Consider the following 23640-nt stretch of genomic DNA (forward strand, 5'->3'; position numbering starts at 1 on the left):
CACCCTCATTCATTAGAGCCACCCCTACATCCACTGCCCTGCCCTGCACCTCCTTTACAACCCCATCCATATATATATTAAACAGCCATGGAGACATCACACAACCCTGTTTCAGTCCCACATTGAGATCAAAGAACTCACTCAGCTCACCATCCACTCGCACCGTAGCCCTAGTTTCTTCGTACATAATCTTCACAGCACTCAACAATTTTCCCTCCACTCCATATATTCTTAATACTTTCCACATACCTTGTCTATCTATTCTGTCATAAGCTTTCTCCAAGTCCATGAAGGCAGCATACACTTTCTTTTCCTTCTCTAGATACTTCTTCACTAAACATCTTAGAACAAATATCTGATCTGCACTCCCTTTTCCCTTCCTAAATCCCCCTTGTTCTTCTCCAACTAGCTCCTCTGTCATATGCCTAACCCTATCAATGAGTATTCTACCATATATTTTTCCAGTCACACTAAGAAGGCAAATATCCCTGTGGTTACCACATAATTCTCTCTCCCCTTTTCCTTTGTATAAAGTAACAATTATACCTGATTTCCAGTCCTCTGGAACCCTTCCCTCTTCCCAAGCCAATCTACACAACTTCCATATCCACTCCACAGAAATCTCACCCCCATACTTCAGCATTTCACCACACACTCCATCAATTCCTGGAGCCTTTCCCATCTTGATCTTCATTGCTTCCACTACTTCCGCCCTACTGATCCCTTCCTCCCTTCACTCATCTCTTCTTCTCCGAGCCATTCCCCAACCACTTATACTCGCACTGCTGTCACTCTCTATATTCAACAAATCCTCAAAGTGCTCCTTCCATCTCCTCAATTTCTCGCTCTTCTCCACCAACAATCTATTACTCCTATCTTTCACTCCCCCACTATTTCCCCTTTCACACTGCCTTACTTTCTTTACCTCCCTCCAAAACAATTTCTTACTCTCCCTCCATTTCACACTCAGATTCCTCCCAAATCTTAATCCACTTTCTTCTTACTCTTCTTCACCAATCTCTTCACCTCCCTTCTCCTGCTCACATATACCTCTCTCTTCTCTCTCTCATCTTCTCCCCTACCTCTAATCGCTAGCCATTGACTATATGCCCTCGTCTTTTGTTCCACAGCTCGTTCCACCTCATCATTCGACCATGCTGTCCCTTGCACACCCTTGCATCTCCTCCTCACTCCACAAACCACCTCACACGCTGCGCCTATCTCTTCCGTGAATATCTTACATACGTCATCCACCCCTTCCATCTGCTCTAACTCATACCTTCCCAATCTTTCTTCCATTATGCTCTTATACTCTGCCATTTTCTCACTATCTTGCAACGTCTCCACTCTTCTCACAGGAGCTGTTTCCTCCTGTCTTCTCCTTCGTCTCTTCAACCATTTTCTTTGCAACTTTACCTTGGCTATCACTAAGTGATGATCCGAGACTCCATTCCCCCACCCTTTCCACACTCTTGCATCCAACACTTGTCTTCTCATTCGCTCATCCTCACACACGTCGTTTATCATTGCCTTTCGTTCAACAAGTTCATCATCCATCCTCCTCATTACTCTCCATGTATACCTATGGATTATCTTATGCCGAAAGTAGGTGTTAGCTATTATCAACCCCTTACCAGCACGGATGTCCACCAAAGCACTACCCTTCCCATCTACTTCAGCTGGCACACCCCACTGACCAACCACACCATCCACTCGTATATTCCCAACTTTGCCATTCATGTCTCCTATCAAAAGCACTCTCTCGCCCCTCTCAAATTTGTCCATACATGCTTCTACACTCTCCCAAAACTCATCTTTCACTCTTGCAACACACACACACACACACACACACACACACACACACACACACACACACACACACACACACACACACACACACACACACACACACACACACACACACACACACAGACATATCTATATCTATATATCTGTTTATCCATCTATTTATCCAGATGTGTGTGTGTGTGTGTGTGTGTGTGTGTGTGTGTATTTAGCTTATATATGTTTGAAATTACAGTACATTTGGTTTTGACTAACATATGCTTTTATCTTCCATACTTTTAAGACCTTACATACATTTTTTACAGTACTACACAGTCTGGCCTGCCCGGTGACCTTGTGGATTTGGGGGAATTTGGTAGTATAATAGGAGAAGCCGCCTCTGAAGCCGGGACGAAGTTCAAGTGTGCCTATGGTGGCTGCATCACCGCCAGCTTCATCTGCAACGGTCCCAAAGATTGCTGGGACGGGAGTGATGAAACTAAGGAGCTCTGCGCTAACCGAGCGTAGGTTTGCTGTTTTGTATTTCTCACTTTCACTTTCACATTTAGAGGACAAAAGCTTACATAACATTTCGCCCATTTTACATCTCATTTTCCCACCACATATTGCTGAGGATAAATGCTTCCACAATATTTCACCTTTTTCACTTTTCATTTTCCTCTGCTATTTAATACTCCACTGCCCGTAGGTGAATCTCTTTGATATAATGCGTCAGGGAGAAAAGTGACCGACATGTCCTGTAAGTGTGCTGAAGGTGCAGTCGAACAATAAGCTAACTTTTTTCTTCATCTATACATCAGTCTTCCTACAGACACCCACTCCCTAGTTCGTTCTTCGTTAGCACTGGGAAGGTTAAATATCGGCTATCAGTCCCCCTCCGATGAGAAGATCCGGTCCTACAGCATATCTAATATAGAATGATTTAGACACAGATACAGAGATTTCGCCCTAAGTGGACGCGATTGTACCCTTGTAAGTGCTTTTTCTTGTCTGCAGCGTCTTCATTTTCCATCGATGGCATAATTATACAGATTTCCTCTGTAAGAAACACTGCCACTCGAGCAACCACAACCATTTCCTTACGCTCTCCTTGCACTGCACTTCAAAAGCCTTCTTTACGATACCCGTATAGTCATCTCAGATAATTGTTCATCGATCCATACTCTCTGTGAATCCCGTCAGGGTCAGACAGTTAATATGAAGAGAGAGAGAGAGAGAGAGAGAGAGAGAGAGAGAGAGAGAGAGAGAGAGAGAGAGAGAGAGAGAGAGCAACAAGAACATCAACGCCTTACCACATCAAGAATGACATTACGTTTAATGATTGTTTCGTTGCTTGTTTATTTATTTACTTTTATTTATTCATTTTATTTACTTTTATTTATTAATTTCTTCTGTACATGAATTTGATAGCTCTCCTCCAGGACACTATAAGGTTCCCCCATTTTCATATTTGATTTTGAATCGTATCCCACCACTTCGCAGAAAAAAAAAGTCAGGATGAATATGAGCTAAAGAGTTATGATGAAGATGATGATAATGATGATGATGTGCAGTACATATAGTTGCGGCCAATAATATAGTTCCACTTTTTAGTCCAACAAATTTTGAAACGCGTTATATACCGCAAAGTTTTTTTTAGCTCCATAGATCACCTCAAGGGTTTCAGAAATTATTGTTCACTTTCTGGCTGTTTGACGTTATGGAGTAGAGCATTATGTCTGCAGCTGTATACCCCACAGGAGTGAGAAACAGGCATGAGGAGGGGGTGAGGATGATGATGAGTCCTACTTTTTTCAAACTGCAACAACCTTCATATGTACATACTAACTTTGTATATTACTTTTATTGTAATTAATAATAATAATAATAATAATAATAATAATAATAATATTACTGCCAGACGCCATAATCCCGTAAGGGGTGGCCACAAACAAATCACCTCCACGTCGCCCTGTCCTTTACCATTTGGCTGCCCTCCCGCCTGCTCATCCCCCCTCCCCCTCTCATATATCTCTTCACTCCATCCCTTCATCTTATCCTTGGTCTCCTTTTCCTCCTCGCTCGCATATACTTTTCTATTTATAATAATAATAATAATAATAATAATAATAATGAGTAAATAACAATAATAATAATAATAATAATAATAATAATAATAATAATAATGATAATAATAATAATAATAATTATAATAATTATAATAATTATAATAAATAATAATAATAATAATAATAATAATAATAATAATAATAATAATTATTATTATTATTATTATTATTTTTATTTTTATTATCGTTAATATTATAATTGTTATTTTCCTAGTTGCAAGAGATCACGAGATGTCCGATGCGCATATGGGGCGTGCATCCGTCGACTGTGGATGTGCGACGGTCGTATTCAGTGCTACGACGGATCCGACGAGACTGCTGAGCGATGCAAGAACTTCGCTTGCTCACCCGGGAAATTCAAATGTGATTATGGAGGATGCATAGACCAAGTGAGTGTGTATGTTGGCTGCTTTATTTTGAAGCAAGAAGTAAGGTAGGATTTATCCTTATCTGCTTCTGCTGATTCTTTTTACATCATCATCATCATAATCTTTCTCGTCATTAGCACTGTCTTAATTATTATGATATGTTGGTTCTTTTTCATCATCATCGTTATCACCATCTACTGCATCTTTCTCTTCATCGTCCTTTATCATTATCAGCAGCAGCAGCGTCACATCATTAGGCCTTTGTACAGTGAAGCTGAACAAAAGTATTGTATTACTAAACAGCACAGTGTCTGGGAATGTCTCTCTCATAATGTAGGAAAGAGGAACAAATGTGTTGAGAACTGCCTCTTCCATGACTAGGAGGGTTGGTAAAGAGATGGGTATCAAACATGAAAAGCATTAAGTGGGGAGTTAGTCGTGTACCATAAAAAGAGTATAAACGGTCATATGTAGGAGAAACATTTCAAGCAACTGAAAAAAAAGAATAGGTGAGCATAAATATGATGTTAAGTAATTAATTCTGAATAATGCGCAAGTTAAACATACAGTAAGTTGGATACTGACCATGGAATAAACTGGCAAGAATTTAAATTCATTATATATGAAAATGATTTATGCGAAAGAGGTGCCTAGAACCTGCCTGTATTGAGATGTTTGATAATATCTACCAAAAGATTTTTTATCTTAGTAAACCCATTGGCATTCTTTTTAACTAGGGAGAAGGCAGACTAGGTCTAATTATATTGTTTCATAAGTACTGTTGTTATAGTTCTTGTAATGGTGCCCCAGGCCTGTGTTGAGAATATCGATAGTAATATTTACCAAAACAAAGGATTTTTTGTGTTAGTAAAACACTGACATTCATCTTAGCTAAGGAGAAGGCAGACAATGTCAAATATATTGTTTCATAAGTACTGTTGTTGTTGTTTTTGCCAGTGGTGCCCCAGGCTTGGATTACGAAAGTCACTTATTGCCACCGCTCTGTGTTATTCCTGAAGAAGCCTGCTTGGCGAAGCGTTATTAAAGAAAGTGTCCCTTTTCGGCACTTGATGTTATTCTTCTTCATTATCATCATCAACATGGAGTCCGACGAGACTGCCGAGCAGGGCAAGATGGAAGCCCGTGCATCCTAGAAATTTTAGCGTGATTAGGGTGTTTGCATGACGATGTGAGAGTGAACTGCTGTCGAACTTAGTAAGTTGGAAAGGCCCATTTATACTTAGGTCATCATCATCATCATCATCATCATCATCACTGTCTTGAACAACGAAGTGAATATGGTAGGTCAGTTACTGCACTTCGAAATAATTAACAGAATAGGTCCGGTCATATATTTACGTCATCCTTCATATATCTAAGACACAGTCTGTGAACCGTACGTATCGTATGTTTTTTTTTTCTTGGAAGTCATGTCTTTTCTTCAGTTATATACAGGAAATATTCGCCAAATTATTAAAACTAAGTGAGGGAAGATGTGAGCGAGTAAACGATTTTTCAGTCATCTAAGGAACACCTGTAATTGTTGGATGAGTGTAGCCATTAAGGGTATAATCAGTTAAGTTTTACTGTAGTCAAATGCCTAGGAGTATTTTGTTCTAAAAAATAATACACACCTTCACACTCAGTGGTAATAATATGGCCCTCACAGAATTTCAGCATATCCGTGTTTTCCCACAGATAGAGCTTTTGATTAAACTGGTGTATTCACACTATAATGAGATAAGGTTTTACTGACGTAACTGTTAAGTCTAAGTTAATTGCATGCACCCTTATAAATAACAGTTCATTAGAATTTTTTGAATAATATAATTTCCTTTGTAAGACTAGAATAGAAAAATAAAAGTACTTGTACTAAGAAAGTTTTGACTTCAAGTTATAGCTAGGTAAACTGAAACATTATTATGTTTGCATACTGTATTACTGATTTCTAACAAATATCTTGTTATATGTAAGCAAAGAAGTACCATGGAAACGTACTGTACGATTTTCCTTCATAAATAGTAATATTTTAAAGTTTTCTTTATGCTGTACATCATTACATATTGCAACATGGTAACTTAGTATTATGACGGCAGAATATTGCGTTACTAATATACAGCAATTGTTACGGTTCGTGTAGAGAAAGAAATGCGATGGAAAACCCGATTGCCACGACTCGTCTGACGAAACGAAGGCTCTCTGTGGACCTAATCACGTCGTCGTGGGCACCGTCACCAAACGACCTTCAACACCTCCACCCGTAACACAACCTCCGCCTCCAGTAGTGACGCAGCCTCCTCCTCCTCCCGTGACGCAGCCTCCACCTCCTCCCGTGACGCAGCCTCCACCTCGAGTAGTGACGCAGCCGCCCGTACCAGTAACTCCTCCAGTGACTCCGGACATCATCGTGCCAGAGCCCGATCCCCCCAAAGAGATGTGCACCAATCAAGGCCTCTGCCCATGCCCTCACCCCAACATGCATTTCTGTGTGCCCTGCAACGACATGGAGTCCTGCGCCAGAATCAGTTAGTTTTATTATATTTGTGGTTGACTATTAATTTGCACACACACACACACACACACACACACACACACACACACACACACACACACACACACACACACATCTAATATATATATATATATATAGATAGATAGATAGATATATATAGATATAGATATATATAATTTGTATGTATGTATGTATGTATGTATGCATGTATGTATGTATGTATGTATTCTGAATTACCATGGTGATGGCGGAACGAACCCTGTCTTAATTTATTTTAATTCCACTGGTGTCACTGAGCTCCTTCCCCACCTTTATACATGCACTGCTAACTTTTTAAAAGGTTTTATTGCACCCCTCAAACTCCTTCATTCACCGTCAATACTCTATACCCTCCATAAAGTTTTTCATTCTCAGTCCACCTTGTCGTAATCCTTCTTCAGATCTGTCCTTATAGCGGACTGCTTCGTATATTTTGTTTAACATTTCTTAGATGACCTCCTTAAAGTAATAATCTGTTCACCCACTTACTCATTTTGAACCCACTCTGTTTCTCACTTCTTTTATTTTATGCCTTGCACCGTCTCTCTAAGCACTATATATGACTATATTATCATCCCTGTTTGATAACAGACTGATCCTTCGATGACTGTTACACTCTTCCTTGTTGCCACATCCATTTTATTGAGCAATTATTGTTGCCTTTCTCCTGAATTTTGATACATTACTTTTCCTGTATCTCACGCAGGAAAGTTTAATTTGTGTATTGTGCAGATTGCTTCCCTATCAGTGTTCTTCAGTATTTCTCCACTGATTCCATTTACTTCTATTGTCTTATGTAGAACACTACAGCGTCAACGTAGGAATATTTAAGCCAGATACGACGTCATACCGAATAATAAATCCACAGAATGGAAGGTAATGCAGTGAAAGGTTCTTTTTCCTTACTGGGGACTTCATATTTGATGTTATCATACTGGGATATGTAGTATGTCAGGCCATGAACCAGTAGATATGAATCCACAAAGCATGCTTGGCCGTAAGACATGCATAATCATTTGTAACATCTACACCGGTATGAAGAAATGGTAGGATGGAATGTACGAATGATATAACATTGTGGGGCAATATCAGTAATGTTGTTATTATGCGCAAGAAATGACTGATACGAACTTTATTAACAGGATTTGGTAGGGAAGAAATTGAGATAAATGTTTTCCGGGCAACAAAAAAGATCAATATGGTAGCAGTAATACAAAATGATGGGCATTATGTATTAGCCAGGATTATATAATGCCATTTGGATTGTTGCTGTTTTGTGGCAAAGTACGCTCACAGTGATAAGAGTGCCGTATTTGTTACGCCCACACGGAAGAGCAGACCCGGTGCATGTCCCTGACTGTGTTAGTATTTGTTTACACACTGACCTAGTCACCGTACCACTTTGAAGGATGATAACCAGGAAGCTGTAACCTTAGAGTTTTATGAGAATCAGCTCTAGGGGGAGGGTGTTTTCTGCTGAAGGATATTGGTGATGTGTTTGATGTGCATCTTGGACGTGCATGGGGTGTGTCTAAGGTGCATATGGTGTGCATCTGGGATGTGTTTTAGAGGTGTGTTCAAGGATAGAGGACACTGTTGCGATATACTGGGGTTATCATTTTGGCTTGGACAAGTAGCAAAGACAGGTAAAATTACAGGCATCAATTTAACTTTTTGTTTTTTCACTGCAGACGAGCAGAGTGTGTGTCGCATAGACCCTGCTGGAGGTCCTGACTCACGGGTCACTGTAGACGTCCTATCCTGCGGCACCCAACCACAATTGTGAGTCTCAAGGCCCTACGAAGGTTCTGTTTCCGAGTACAGCAAATAGTCTTGCTTACATACCTCAGAGTATATTAACCCTTTCAGCTTGCGGATGTATTTTTGTCTCTTCACAGTGTAAGCGAGGAGTGGGACAAGGTTTACCCTTTTTACTATGTCCATCACAGTAGTTACTTCACAGTGACGAGCTGAGGGTATGGCACACTTGGTTTCTAACTTGTTTGTTATTTCTGACAAGTAAAAGAAACTTTGTTGTTACATCATCCGACGAAGTTGGACTGAAGTTATATATTCATCCGTGTCTGTTTGTCAACAAGAAATCTCACTAGATTGTTAGTGGTATACAGTGAAATGTGGTGCATAGGTGGATAGTAGGCCAAGGAAGCGTTGATAAGATTTTGAGGATCCGAGTGCAAAAGTAAATATTAAATAAATTTTATTGGTGGTGGCTAAACTATTCCTACTCTAACACTGTAACATGGCAGACAAAATCCATAGAAATAATTGACCGTGTGAGACCGTAAAAGTACTTGCTTGGTAGGGAAGAGGAATTACATCAGATCATATATATATATATATATATATATATATATATATACATATATATATTTGGAGGGGGGCGTTGGCAGAGATGTGAGCCCTTTGAATGCTTTCATGTGATTTAATGCATCAGATACCCAATGCTTCTGTCCTACAATCTGCAAAAATCTTCCACAAGGATATACCTTAACTTTCAACAATACACAGCTCAGTACTTTATTATATTTCAGTATACATGTGGTGTCATGCTATAGGGACTTATCATAGAAAGGTCACAATACGTCCCGTACAAAATTCGACATGATGCAAGTAGGTGGTCAGAGAAAAACATGATGCCCATGTTTTAAAATATGTTTTCAAGTGCTGTACACTAGATACTGCCATTATATGTTCGAGCTGTGCAATCCAGTATTTTTATATGCCAACATTTAAAATGACCTTAAAGACACACAGAAGTTCACATGTTCTTCTCTTCTTGCAGACACCTGGCTGGTCTCGTTCGTAATCATGAGTAAGTACAACACTTCCGTTTATTAATATACACATTTACATTTAGTAGCAAACCATAGGGAGGTGGGGTGGTTTGAGGGTCAGGCTGCAGTTCAAACTGTATTATAGTTCACATAAAATATTGACGGTAACTAGTATTGCAGCATTAACAGAAAAACAGCCATGCAAACTGCACATCAAGTACGGTGAATGTATCGGTATGTGTAAATATGACTGGAAGAATGTATATGCCTTGACCCGCCAGCCCTGATTTTGTTTTCCGATTATTATACTGTTGGTTGTTATTCCTGGATTGCTTGAGATCTGCATGTGATATATTACTTAAAATTCACGTAGCTTCAGTACGTCATCGACAGAAAGATAATAGAATACAAAGTACTTACGGGAGTAGTAAGAATCCTATTCATTGCCTAAAACTACGAACCATGAAATTCTGTATTACAGGTTGAGGGTTAGATATTTGGTGTTACGCATGTTTAGTGTATAGTCGGTTTGTTTTCACGTGATTGAATCGTTCGTGCCGACAGTTTGAATACTACAAGTGGTTGCGTGAAATTCGATTTCTATTGAAGTGAAAAGAGTTACAGATCTTTTTCAGGTCAGAACACATTCTCTATAGTCATGCAGTATTATCTTTACAGAGAAGTGCAGTGTGGAGTGGGCCGGATGGTGCCGGTGTTGAGTGTGGTGACGGCGGACTGCTGGGGTACTACCATCCTGGCCCAGTGCCGCTCGGACGGCCTCTGGCACCCCTACGGAGGGATCAGCAACAACACCACGCCAGTCCAACACCTCTGCCAGTTCAAGGACATAAACTCTCCAGGTAAGTGACTGAAAATTTCAGTGTTATAGTTCTTTCGCTCTAACTTGGCCCAAATTTTCGTCATTTATAGGTTATTTCAGATACCTCAGTTGTAGAAAACGACAATACTACGGCTCTGCGTCTTTCCCATAGCAATTTTTCGTGATTGGTACCATACCCCAGTGTTGATCTGTTATTTCAACTCAGCATTCAAGACGAAGAGACGGTAGTTTTAGGCCAAGTTCGAGTAGGAGGAGTATAGTTATCAAGTCTTAGGATGGTATTCTAAGTGACTTGAGAGATTTCGTTATTTTTTTTCCTAGCGATTTATTTATTTAATATGAATCCACCGTGGCTTCTTCCCAGTATGGTATCGTACTGCTAATGTGACCCTTGTTCCATAAAAATATCTTCTACTGTTCCACCTAGAGAATATAGACATATCTCTGTCACTCAAATTTTAGTTAAACATTCTGAGCGCCTGCTTGCCATGTAACTTAGTTTTTATTAATAAATGTTGTTTTATTGCCACCAAACCAATTTGGACTTACAAAGGGTTCAGGTACCTGTGATGTCTTTCTGGATATCATTCATGATCTACAGGTATCAGTGGATGCTGAAGATGAATCCAGGTTAATTTTACTATTGTTCTGCATTTTATTTGATCCCAAGACATTGTTGTTCAAAGTGAGTTCCGTTGGGAATGATGATTACGTCATAAACATTGTCTCTCCATTTATTACTAACAGAAAACAGCGTGTTATTAATTATTGATGACGATTTTAGTTACTTTTGCGGAGTTAAATCTGGTGTACCACAAGGTAGTGTACTTGGGCCTCTGCTCTTCTTCTTTTTGCCAGCGATGAGTGGTATTGAGTTTCCTTCAAAATGAGTGCATATACTGGTGATTCATCTTTATTAAGTTCCCGTTTCATCTCTGGCCCGTTGAACAGAGGTCGTAGTACTCTGAGAGATGATGTACTGAATATTATAGCTTGTATCATCAAAGAGGAAGGACGCTAAATCCTGCAAAAACTAAGTGTTTTTGTCAGTAGGTCATGCATACTCCTTCCTCTTCTTCCTGAAAATGTGGTAAAATCTCTATTAATAGAATACATTTTATTTAGACTGCAGGGTATAACTCTTAATGAGAAGCTCGCATAATTAGAATTGTGAAGTTATTTCGTGTTTGTGGCATTAGATTGACAAGCTAGGGTGTTGTCATTGCTCAACCCCAGTGCGTCTGATTGAGCAGACTTTTTTTTTTATTTTATTTAATACAAGGAAAAGGGAACGAATGACCAGGAGGCCGCAAACGGTTCCTTCCAAGAAAAAAAACAAAACAAAAACAATACAACAGAGAGCCAAATTCAAGATCTGTTCATTTTGAGATGCTTGGACACACTGCGTTTGAAAGATTGCAGATCATAGGATGTAGGAAATACAGACAGAGGGAGACAGTTTCAGAGTTGACCTGTTGCATAAATGAAGGACTGGGAGTAATTGTTAACTCTCGCATTAGAGAGTTGGACAGAAAAGGGATGAGAGTTTGTTGCTAGACGGATGCTAGGCACCTGTCATACAGATGGAAGGATGCAAGCAGACAGTTCAGAGGAGCAGTGACCACTGAAGTAGCGATAAGAGATAAAGATGCAACAGTGCGGCGAAGAGACAGAGGTTGATGGGATCCAGTACGAGGATAATACTTAATGAGACGAAAAGCCAATGACTCCACCCTACCGAGACGAGCTATATGTGGGGAGCTTCCCCACACATGAGAGTTGTACTCTACACGGGCGAATAAAACCTGTGTATAAAGTCAACACACTGAGGTGGTTTGGCCATGTGGAGAGGATGGAGGGTGAAAGACTGACGAAGAGAGTGTATGTGAGTGAGGTGGAGGGGGGAAGAGGGAGGGGGAGGCCGAGGATGAGATGGAGGGATGGGGTGGAGAGGTATATGAGAGAGGGGGGTGTGAGTTGGGAGCAGGGCAGTGAAATGGCGGGGGACAGGGCGACTTGGAGGCGACTTGTTTGTGGCCACCCCAAACGGGATTGAGGCGTCTGGCAATAGATAGATAGATAGATAAAGTCAACAACTATGGAGGGGTAAAGAAGGTACGGAGTCGGCTTAGCACACCCAATCTCTTGGAAGCAGATTTTACAAGAGATGTACTATGATGTTTCCAATATGAATCCCGAGAGAATGAAACTCCAAGTATGTTCGTACAGGAGAGATACTATGATCTTTCCAAGATAAATTCCAAAAGAATGAAAACTCACGTATGTTCAGAAATGATGCAGGATTGAGTTGGATATTGCTGAAAACTACTCCTGTGGAAGATTCTGGCGGATCGAAATATGTAACAGGTAAGTTTTTGATGGATTGAAAACAACAAAATTACTTTTACCTCAGCCAGAAATATGAGCCAAGTCAGACATTATGTGTGCCATAGCCTCATCCCATGTTTGTTGAAGTAACTGCCGAGATGGACTCTGTGAGCAGCAAATGGAAAGATATGTGGTGGAGTTATCAGCGTATAAGTGAAAAAGGTTTAGGTCATTGATGAACAGAAAGAACAGATTTGGCGATAGGACAGAACCTCGTGGAACTCCACCACTGGTTGTCCAAGAGAGGAACGGTGGCCGTCTACAAAAGCAGCTGTAAAACGACCAGAAAGGAAACTAGAGATGAAGATACAGATGGCAGGATAGAAACCGTAAGAGGGCAGTTTAGAAATAAAAGATTTGTGAGAGACTAAACCAAAAGCCTTTGAGATGTCAAGTACAATAGCAAAGCTTTCGCCAAATTTCCGACAGGAGGATGACCTGGAGTCTGGAACGAAAGTGAAAAACATCGCCGGTGGAGACTTCCTGGCGGAACCCATACTGGCGATCAGAAGGTCATGAGAGGAAATTTGCTTTATTTTTTTTTCCTAAGAATAGACTTAAAAACTTTAGAAATACAGGATGTTAAAGCAATCAGGCGATAGTTAGAGGGTTTGGAATGGTCACCCTTCTTCGGGACAGGCTGAATGAGAGCAAACTTCCAGCAAGAAGAAAAGGTAGAAGTTGACAAGCAAAGGTGAAAGAGTTTACCTAGGCTGGGTTTAAGCACAGTAGCACATTTCTCGAGGACAGCAGGAAGGATCCCATATATAAGCCACAGTACTACAAAACAAGAACCCGTTTAATAGGATTCACGACGAAGGTTTTGGAGAAAAAGAGCATATGAAAATGTCGTTCATGGATTGCCGACTAATTGCGCGAGAAAAGTCTTGCAATATCTTTTTTTTAAGAAGAAGAAAAAAAAGATGGGTGCCTGGTATTGTAATTAAATATGCTTCTCTGTTGCTGGCAATAAGAATATAGTGCTCACCACCTTCAGTTTTGGGGTTTGTTTCCCATTGCAGCTACCAGACAATAAAATTGGTTCACTCTCTCAACATTCGTTGTTTCCTGTGATTCATGGCCTCTCTCCCTCCCTCCCCTCAATCCTATAATGATTATCATTTATAAATTTTCCTTTAGTATTAATTCCAGTAATGTTACTTATAAACGTAAAACCTTCCTATAGCATCCTTGCCCCTTAGACGCATGTGTTTTCCAACCGTCTACAGAAACGAATGTCTCGTGCGTCACCAGGGGAGAATTTCAGCGTTTGGCATTCCACCTTGCCATCCTTGGTGACACCTTGAACCACCTTCGCCACGAGATGACCTCTTTCCGTTCAGAGTTTAAGAAGAAATATGCCGACTTCCTCCTCAGACAACAGGCAGTGCAGAAACTACTTCAAGCTCAGTTTGAATATATGGCTTCAGTAATAAATTCGGGTACCAGTGCTCTCTCCTCCGCAGCTATTCCCCCCCCAGTCGTGAGCGTCAAATCACAGGAACTGGGAACTCCCTGCTGAGCTCTCACGGTAGTTAAAGGGAACTTGTGGCGGTCAGTTGGCTAGAATATTTGTCTGCCCTTCGAAGTGATGCGAGTTTGATCACAGGCTAGGGGAATGAGTATTAATGATCTGAATTTCGTTGAAACAGGTACTGATATTGCACAAGACCCAACAGCATTTCATAAGACACTTTTGCTAATATCATCACACAATCCTGAATGAGAAAAAGGTGAAAAATGAAGGTGTGTGGTATGTATTAGGACTGCTTAGCCTCATGGAACAGGTCCAGACTCGGAAACTTAAAAAAGAAAAAAAAGAATTTTAAGAAGAGCTAGGACTTTCACTATACATCAACACTCAGATCCTGAAGATCTTCCTTTACTGACGAGAGTGGTTCTGATGGCCTTCCTAAAAATTTTTCTCTATGTGGTATGCCTTAGCACACTACTGTGAGATGCGTTCCTCAGGTGGATTAAACCTTCGAGAAGTAGCCTATCCATTATAAAATTAAATGTTTTCCTGCAGAAGAATTTGTTTGTCTTCTTTGTCTCCGTAAGGCTTGGGAGCGTCTCCCAGTTGAGTGAAGTGGCCTGGAGGTAAATAAAATAAAATCCTAAAGTGTCCCAACTGCCTTTTAAGTGTTTGGGGTGAAACATCATGCTTGGTATAAAATAATCAATAGGTATACAAAATTTTATTCAGTGTGGCGCCTTACCATGCCATCGAGTTGCCCTGGGAGGCCACCAGAATAACCCCACCACTGACCCATATCCTGGAGATAGCTTGAAGGCAATGCCCTAGACCTTTGACGAACGCATATTTCATTATACTCCATAATGTACATGGCCTCATCCCTAACTTCCTCTCCCTTTATTTTTACCTTTTAGTCCTCACCAAGATTTAGCTGTCTGAACCTACGTCCTTTATGCTCATTTCTAAGCTAAAGGCGACTGTTGCATGCCTTTACGCAGAGACCTTACTCGTTTTTGTGTTCCTGAACTTAAATCATCTAAATCCATTTTGCTTTGGCTACGGTTACCTTGTAAGTCCATAACTTTATATATCTATACTATTTGCATGTCTCCTGACTCAGTTATGTCCGAAAATTCTGTGGCTAATTCTTGTCCTGAATAGTTCATTGCTCAGAAATCTCCAATGCAAGATATTTCAATATTCACCACAACCTTGAGCTTTCTTCTCCATTCACTGTTTCGCGTGGTGAACAAACCTACATCTTTTTCTGTCAGTAGTTTGCGCAACGGCCTATTTGAATCTCCCATCGTCTTGAGGTCCAACACATCTAAGCTATGTTTTACGACATGATTAATCTTACTTTGCAAATAACTTTTCCACTGTTTTCCTTGGTTCACATTCTTATCTCAGTACTCTGTCCTAGTACACCAGTGAGGCCACTGAGGTCTCCTGTGAAGCAACGTCTGTGGTAGTACGATGCTGCAGATTGGGGGTTTTCAGATAGTACTTCATTGACTTTCCATAGAATGATTTCTGCATGTAAACAGTGCATTATGAATGTGTTACTCGCCGACAGTGGGTTATATGCTTATTTTTTTGACTAATTTCAAAAAGCCTTGTTTTCACAACTCTTACTTTGCTACTGTGTGCGACAAATAGCTGGCTTTTTGATGGTAGCGCTGCCACATTATTTTTTAATCACGTGCAATCTGTATTGCTACCCAGAATGATACTAAGCCTGCCCTTCACCTTATCAAGCATACTTCCATTAATTTACGTACATTAAGTAGACCTACATTACATACAGTAAGTCCAGTTCAGAGTCCTCCCTTTCTAACGTTGTGCTGTTGCCCTGTTATTACCCCTGCGTGACGTACGATTCCCATATGTAGGCTGGCTCACCAGAAACAGCATTTCTGAACAGGAGCAAAGGCATTTCTTCCCATGCGTACCCCTCCTTTCACTGACTCTCCTTAGCCGTTCTCATTATTGCATCACTCCCTTTGCCCAACGCTATTAGACTTCCTTCGTCTTCTTAAGACATCAAGAATTTCATGCGCAGTGTCTCCAGGCATCTCGTAATGAGTGGATCTTGATCTTTCTTCTAAAGGGGAGAACACCTTTCTAGGGATTCAATCTGGTTCCTTCTTTCTCTGTGAAAGAGGTGCTTTTTTTATCCATTGGATTTTGATTTTGACTGTACCTCTAATGTGCTCCTTAACTTCGGGGGAGAAGATTAAGTAACACAGGCGATTTTCTTTGCTTCCGGAAAACCTCCTGAGTTTTGACAGTTAAGAAAATATGAAGTCAACCGAGCTGCCACCTCGACGTATTCTGACACACCATTATCTGAGATCGATCTCTTAAATTCTTTTCATAACCCTGGATACAGTTGCATGTCGACCATGAACTTCATAGCAAAGAAGACACATTTTTTTTCTTCCTATCCTATAGGATATTCCATCTCTATCGACAGCGGCCTTCAAATTGCTGTGAAAGCTTGAAGTGAAAACTGCATGAGGTGACGGTAATTGTCTTGAGAGCTCTCAACTGATATTGGTAACTCTCACTTCATGCATTCACAGACTATACCTAGTACAGGATTCCTATGACCATGATATCGTCATTGCCTATGTTCGACTAAGGCACCTACTATATGTTGAGATAAGTAAAGCATTTATTAAACAAGAAGGTTGGAGTGACGGATTTCGGACCTCGTGAGAGCCCAGTTTGTAAATGTGACCTTGCTGGTGGCAACAATAAGATGCACACACCGGGGAAGTTGAACACCCATATACTTATAACTTCTGTTGTGTTGCCGCTGATGGCACATGGGAGTTGCTGGGCAGAGGGTGAAATCTTGAATGCACTTGACTTACAATAGTGACACTACACGAGTGTTTGCCAGAGGATTAAGTGCCTGATGGAATAACCATCTAGTAAGGAACCTTGGGTCAAAGTGCCATACTATCCCACCTTAGTAATGAATGTGCTCTGTGGTTAAGCCGTTAAAACGAAGACTGTCGGATTTTACAGTGACTCTGGTCCATGGGTTTAAGTTTCACTCTGTGCTCCTGAAGTATCTTTACGTGTAACTGTCGATAGACAGAACACTGTGAAGAACCGCGTAATATCCCTATTGTCATAAGATATATCTGTAGAATATATCTTAAACTGCAAGATGAAGTAGGTGAGTCGCTTTTTCATGGTAGTGCAGCCATACTGTTTTATTGTCAAACAGTATATTCTGGTTTCTTTGTTGCAAAAATAAAATATGTAGCATGGTGGCATGGATTTATATTTTGTTGTGTGCGCTATACTTTGTTTAACTTCAGCTTTTTAATTCCCATGTCGTTAAGTTAATATATTGAATAAATGAATGAATTAAACACCCATGTTTTCCATCCATAAGCGCTCTCATGGTTAGTTGAAACTTATCCAGTATTATGATCTCATGGTACTCCTTACGCGTGAAGACGTAAGGACTCTCTATGTTGATTATATAATTTCTTTCAGAAAGACTGTTCTGGAGTTTAGTGGATGACCCAGACGTAGCAAAATTACTGATATCTAGTGATCACCCTCCACTTCGGGCCAAAATTGTCATCTCGAAGATAACCCATTAGGGCGCAATTCTTTCAAATTTAGATAGAACAAGTATGAAGGTGCTAGACGTGAAAGATTTAGGGCCCTTCTGTTAATATCCTTTATGTAGTGTGGCAAGGTTTGGGAGGATCATTTTGTGTGGTTTGGTATGAGAGAGCAGTACGGTCTGGTGTGGTTTCACTCACAGCTCTGCACTGTAGTTTCACCAGTATCGCTAAAGTCTACGGGAACGGAACACTTCGCGTAATAAAAAAAATAAAAAATAAATTAATAAAATGTAAATAAATAAATAAATAAAGTTTATGAGAGACGGACTGACAGGGTCGCTCTTGAGGTACTCTTGCATTTAAAAATGTTTGCATAAAGGTGTGTTAGTACCCATCAATCCCTTAAACTGCATGACAGTATCAGTGTTATTCATGCTCTTACCAGACGATTTTATTTAATTCAGGAATGAACTTTAATTGTGAAGAAGTAGAATAAGATTATACCTTACCTTTCCAGTAACAGGAAACAGTGATAAATAAAAGCTCTCCTAACGTGAGAAATCATGAGTGAAAAAAAAAAAGAATATATGAGTTTGTTAAAGAATTTATACTTGCTCATGCTGGACTGTGCGAGTAAAGAGCTTGATGGATGATGCGGTGTAAGGAAATTTGTTCATCAAAGAGTAGACGAGAATATGCTAATATGATGCAGTCAGACAGAGAGAATAGGTATGAAAAGGATGGTGCAAAGTGATTTATATGAGTAAGCTTGCGGGTGAGAGGAGGCATGGAAGGCCAAGATGATTGTTTAATAAGGGTACCGGCAAGTGAATGAGTGAGAATGTGAAATTTGGTAGCAGAAGAAACATAATAGTTGACAATGGTAGAGAACTGGGTGAATGAACGGAAAAGTCACAAGGTTCTGATGACCATGGAATTCCTCTACACGCACAGTTGTTGCGCGAACACAACCCCACATACAGCACGATCCAGTAGAATAAAATTCGGAGTGTGTCAGGGTTCTGCTTTTGAGGTGAAGCCGAGTAAGTTGATGGTTTAAATGATGAGTGATTGATGTGCATGTCCCGTTTCACCGATAATAGTTAATTCTCATTTTTTTTTCTTTTTTGCCTTCCCTGTTTTTGGATCCTACCCACAGCATTGGTATTGGAGAAGGACACCTTCACGTGTTGGATCCGGTAAGACCGGACGGTGGAGTTGCCCGGTTAAACAAACGTCCCTCAGTCACCTCCATATCCCCCGAAAGGAGACTGATGGACTGCAGAAGGACAACTTCAGCCTGCAGCCAACTGGGTTCACCTAAAGATGAGCCTTGGGTTGCAATTACTGCTACTACTGGCCACTTTTATTAGGTGTTTTAAATAACAATATAATAGCGATGATGATAGCGATGCTGCTTCTCAGGACAATATCGATGACGATGATGACAGTGATAAGATGGTAACGATAAAAATGACGAATGCCTACAATAACAATGTTAACGATGATGCTGATAACGTTGATGTTCTCCTCAGTGTGCGGCATCCGTCCTCCCTACTACCGACGTCCTGATCGCATCATAACGTACGCTGCCAGACCCAAGTGGCCGTGGCTTGTGGGACTGAGGAGGGAAGGGCAGTACAAGTGCACAGCCACTATCGTCACGCCTCACTACCTCATCACCGCTGCACACTGTCTCGCCAGGTAACCTACAGTTCAGGATGTAAATACTGCATCACTGCCTTGCTATAAATACTGCTGTTGCTACCACTAATATTAATGCTGTTACTACCATACCTAATATCAATACTGCTACTAGTTTTACTGTCATCATTACACTTCACAACCTCATCACTGCTGCACGCTGCTTCGTCAGGTACAGTTGTGGACTTAAATACTGTCTCACTTCCTTGCGATAAATACTGCCACTACTATTGCTATTATATCCTTCTTATTCTAATTTGACTTGCAACTGTCATCTCATTATTTTGAATGCTGTGTTTTAACAAGAGCTTAACACTAAAATATGACGCTAGTCACGACAAAAAAATGTAGAGCCATAGCATTGCCTTATTTTGCCACTGGGCTAAGTGAAATACAGTAAGCTGCAAAAGGACGGAAATCTTGGTCAAGTTATTGTGAGAATAATATTGATCATCATCACACCTAGCCAGCTCACCACCGCTGCGCGCGCCTTGCCAGGTGTACAGCTGAGTTCTGTCGTTCCTTGTGCACAGGCCTAACCATCAGCCCTTGCAAATGCAGAGGGAATACTTAACCCCTTGCATCCCGATGATGTTCTTTTTTGTAGTTCTTTTACCTTAACTTGGCCCAGATTTTCGTCCTACTGCAGCTTATTACATGAACCTCAAGTATAAGAAAAAAACAAGCTTTTCCTCCTTTGCATAGCACTTCTTCGTCATTGGCATCATATTCTTGTGATAACTGTTACACCTCATCCTTCAAGATGGAAAGATGGTAATTTTAGGCAAATTTAAAGTCAAAAGAGTATACAGTAGTATAACGGTGCTCCCACTAGACGATGGCATTAAATTTAGTGAAGGGCTTTCATGCTGCAGAGGTTTCTTAAAGCTATCCAGTTTGAAAAGTCTCTCTTAACTGAATAGAATCGTCTGTAGATGCTACGAATAATATATATATATATATATATATATATATATATATATATATATATATATATATATATATATATATATATATATATGAAACTGCTGCAGCAGCAGCAGCAGCTATTACAAGTCTACTGCTGAACAAAGCCTCTCCCAACCTTCTCCACGAATTCCTTGACTGAGCCAGTCTCTGTCACATTTTCCCCCTGCAAATTTCTCAGTCTCATCTCTCCACCTCCTGTCTGGTATATTTCTGCTACGAGTACAGTCTCTTGGTGTCCAGTCAGTCAGCCTCTTGCTCCATCGATTATCCTTAATTCTTGCTACATGGCCTGCCCACTTCAATTTCTGTTCTTTTATACTCGTAACTTCTATAATGTCTTTGACTTCACTACTCTCTCACCCAAGTTGATCTTTTCCTGTCTCTTAAAGATATTCCCAACACTGACCTTTCCATTGCTGTCTGAGAGATGATTAGTTTATTTTCCATCGATATTGCTAGTTTCCAGGTCTTTCAGCCGTACGTCGTAGCTGGAATTATTCATTCGTTTGATTATATATATATATATATATATATATATATATATATATATATATATATATATATATATATATATATATATATATATATATATATATATATATATATATATATATATATATACCCAAACTCAGTAGGGTTAAGTGTAGTACGTTTCGTGATTTCTGTTAACCATAAAGTGATTCGGAAGGAAATCTTTACGTGGTAGCACGGACATGCCCGGGCGTTGGAGCTGCACGGTTATACAGATGTCCGTCAGTCCCCATCCTTTTGCCGAAGTGGATAGTGAACTGTGAAGGAAAAGCAGCTTTGCCCTGCAGTTCACTGGGTTCACGTTCAGATTTGCCTGGGGTTACAACAGCAGCAGCAGCAGCAGCAGCAGCAGCAGCAGCTGCAGCAGGAGCAGCAGCAACAACAACAACAACAACAACAACAACAACAACAACAACAACAACTACTACTACTACTACTACTACTACTACTACTACTACTATTACTATTACTACTACTACTACTACTTTTATTACTACTACTACCACTAACCCCTTCAGTGCGGTGACAGATTATTCACTTATTTTTGCTACTTTCCTGTTTTATTCAACTTGGAAATAGTTTCTGGATGTGAAGAGGTTAAGTGAAGACATTCTCACCATCTAGCTCCTCCAGCTCAAAAGCACCATATGCTTCCCTTCTCCGTCGTGAGAGAGAGAGAGAGAGAGAGAGAGAGAGAGAGAGGGGGGGGAAGGAGGGAGAGAATGAAAAATACATCGGAGTGACGGGGTTAAGTGTTTGCTTCAGGCCTATACTCTTTTTGCTTTAACATGGCCCAGATTTTCATCCGTTTGAGGGTTATTTCACGTAACTCATTGGCAAAATATGACAGTGCTACGGCTCTACATTCCTTCCCCGGCACTTCTTCGTGACTAGTACCATATTACAGTGTTAATCTAAAAATACAACTTAACATTCAAGATTAAGAGAGGGCAATTTTAGGCCAAGTTAGAGTAAACAAGAGTATAGTTGTGACAGCAAGAGCAAAAGCACACCCACACTTTCTTGTCAGCATTGTTTCCCACCTTCCCTTTATGCCACCTCGTACGACATAGAGTATTCTTCCTTCTCGTTCTCTTGCTGTATGCGTCATATTGCTGTCATATAAAAATGCTTCACATAACACCCGTCATTGCCACACCCGGCTGAGAAGTGTCGGAGATCTTTTGGTCATGGCTGCACAGTAGCAGCCTCTGATTGCCACATCCGGCAGGGAAATGTCAAGGAACTTATGATTGTGACTGTACTGTGACTGTTATTATATCCTGTATAGTGTTTCACCAACTGTGTCAGATAGATACATAGATAAAAAGATAGATAAATACATACATACATAGAGAGGGTAGATAGACAGGCAGATAGACAGAAAGACAGACAGATAGAAAGGTAGATAGACACAGATAGATAGATATATAGATAAATAGATTGACAGACAGAAAGATAGACTGATATATATATATATATATATATATATATATATATATATATATATATATATATATAGAGAGAGAGAGAGAGAGAGAGAGAGAGAGAGAGAGAGAGAGAGAAACTAACGCAAAGCCTTTCCCACCAGCACGCAAGAGACCTCTACAGAAACGATAGACGTGCGTGACGTTCGCATACAGAGGCTCAACCACCACGGCAGTCTTGAGAGAGAATATGTGAGTAGCCCAGCTGCTGCTTGACGAGGGGGCCAGGGTTCATTATCATCATCATCATCATCATCATTATTATCACTGTACTAATTTTCATCATTGTCATCGACACTTTAATTATCAGCATCAGCATCAGCATCACTGTGTGCCTTGTTTCTACAGTGCCGTGTAAGTGTTCAGATGGAGGAATAGTAACTCCTTATCTCCGATGACGTCTATTCTCGTTTTGTTCCTCACGTCTAGACGATTTTATTCAGCTTGGCACGTATTGAGGGAGATACTGATTGTTCTGCCTAACCCTTCCAATGCGAAAAATTTCTCCTAATTCGACTAAAATTTTCTGGGAATGGCCAGCATAAACCAGCGAAAAGCGTTATACCAACTTATTGAATTGCTTGTGATCCATTTTCACAGTAGACATAAGTAATATCCTGAAGAGGGACGCCTTCGCGCGGTGGCATCTTTATAACTGGATGATGGAACTGCACGGATCCAAAGCAATAGCTCACTCTCTGTCCTTGAATGGAAGATGGTGGGGTGCAAAATAGGACAGTTTCAGACTACTGGGTTTCACCATCAGAAAAGCATGGGGCAACAACAACAACAACAACAACCGCTAATTCAGTATGGAGGTCCAGTTTTTCAGGTAATATTTGCATTACTGTTATACCCGTTTTGCTAACAACATATCTGGGTACAAGTATCATTAACCTTATTCTCAGAAGGTTGTAGTATGTCGCTAATGTTGTTAAAAAAAAAAAAAAAAGCTAGGATGTCTTAAGTACAAAAAGAAAAAAAAACTCTAGATATTCGGCAAAGAAGCATGTTAAATATCA

General features: G+C 40.3%; 1 protein-coding gene across 1 annotated transcript in view; it reads left to right on the plus strand.

The window, feature by feature from the left end:
- The window catches only part of LOC145406443 (uncharacterized), a 47202-nt gene that overhangs the window by 14986 nt on the left and 8576 nt on the right, over window positions 1–23640 (plus strand). The window contains exons 3-10 of the mRNA XM_080277599.1: window positions 2112–2309; window positions 4129–4303; window positions 6423–6807; window positions 8525–8615; window positions 9637–9666; window positions 10307–10488; window positions 19463–19631; window positions 22723–22810. Of these exons, the coding sequence (XP_080133725.1) occupies window positions 2112–2309; window positions 4129–4303; window positions 6423–6807; window positions 8525–8615; window positions 9637–9666; window positions 10307–10488; window positions 19463–19631; window positions 22723–22810 (1318 nt within the window). The remainder of the gene's footprint in view (window positions 1–2111; window positions 2310–4128; window positions 4304–6422; window positions 6808–8524; window positions 8616–9636; window positions 9667–10306; window positions 10489–19462; window positions 19632–22722; window positions 22811–23640) is intronic.

The sequence above is a fragment of the Coenobita brevimanus genome, chromosome 70 (assembly GCF_032717465.1).
Source record: "Coenobita brevimanus isolate Jiangsu-jjx chromosome 70, ASM3271746v2, whole genome shotgun sequence".
NCBI lineage: Eukaryota > Metazoa > Arthropoda > Malacostraca > Decapoda > Coenobitidae > Coenobita > Coenobita brevimanus.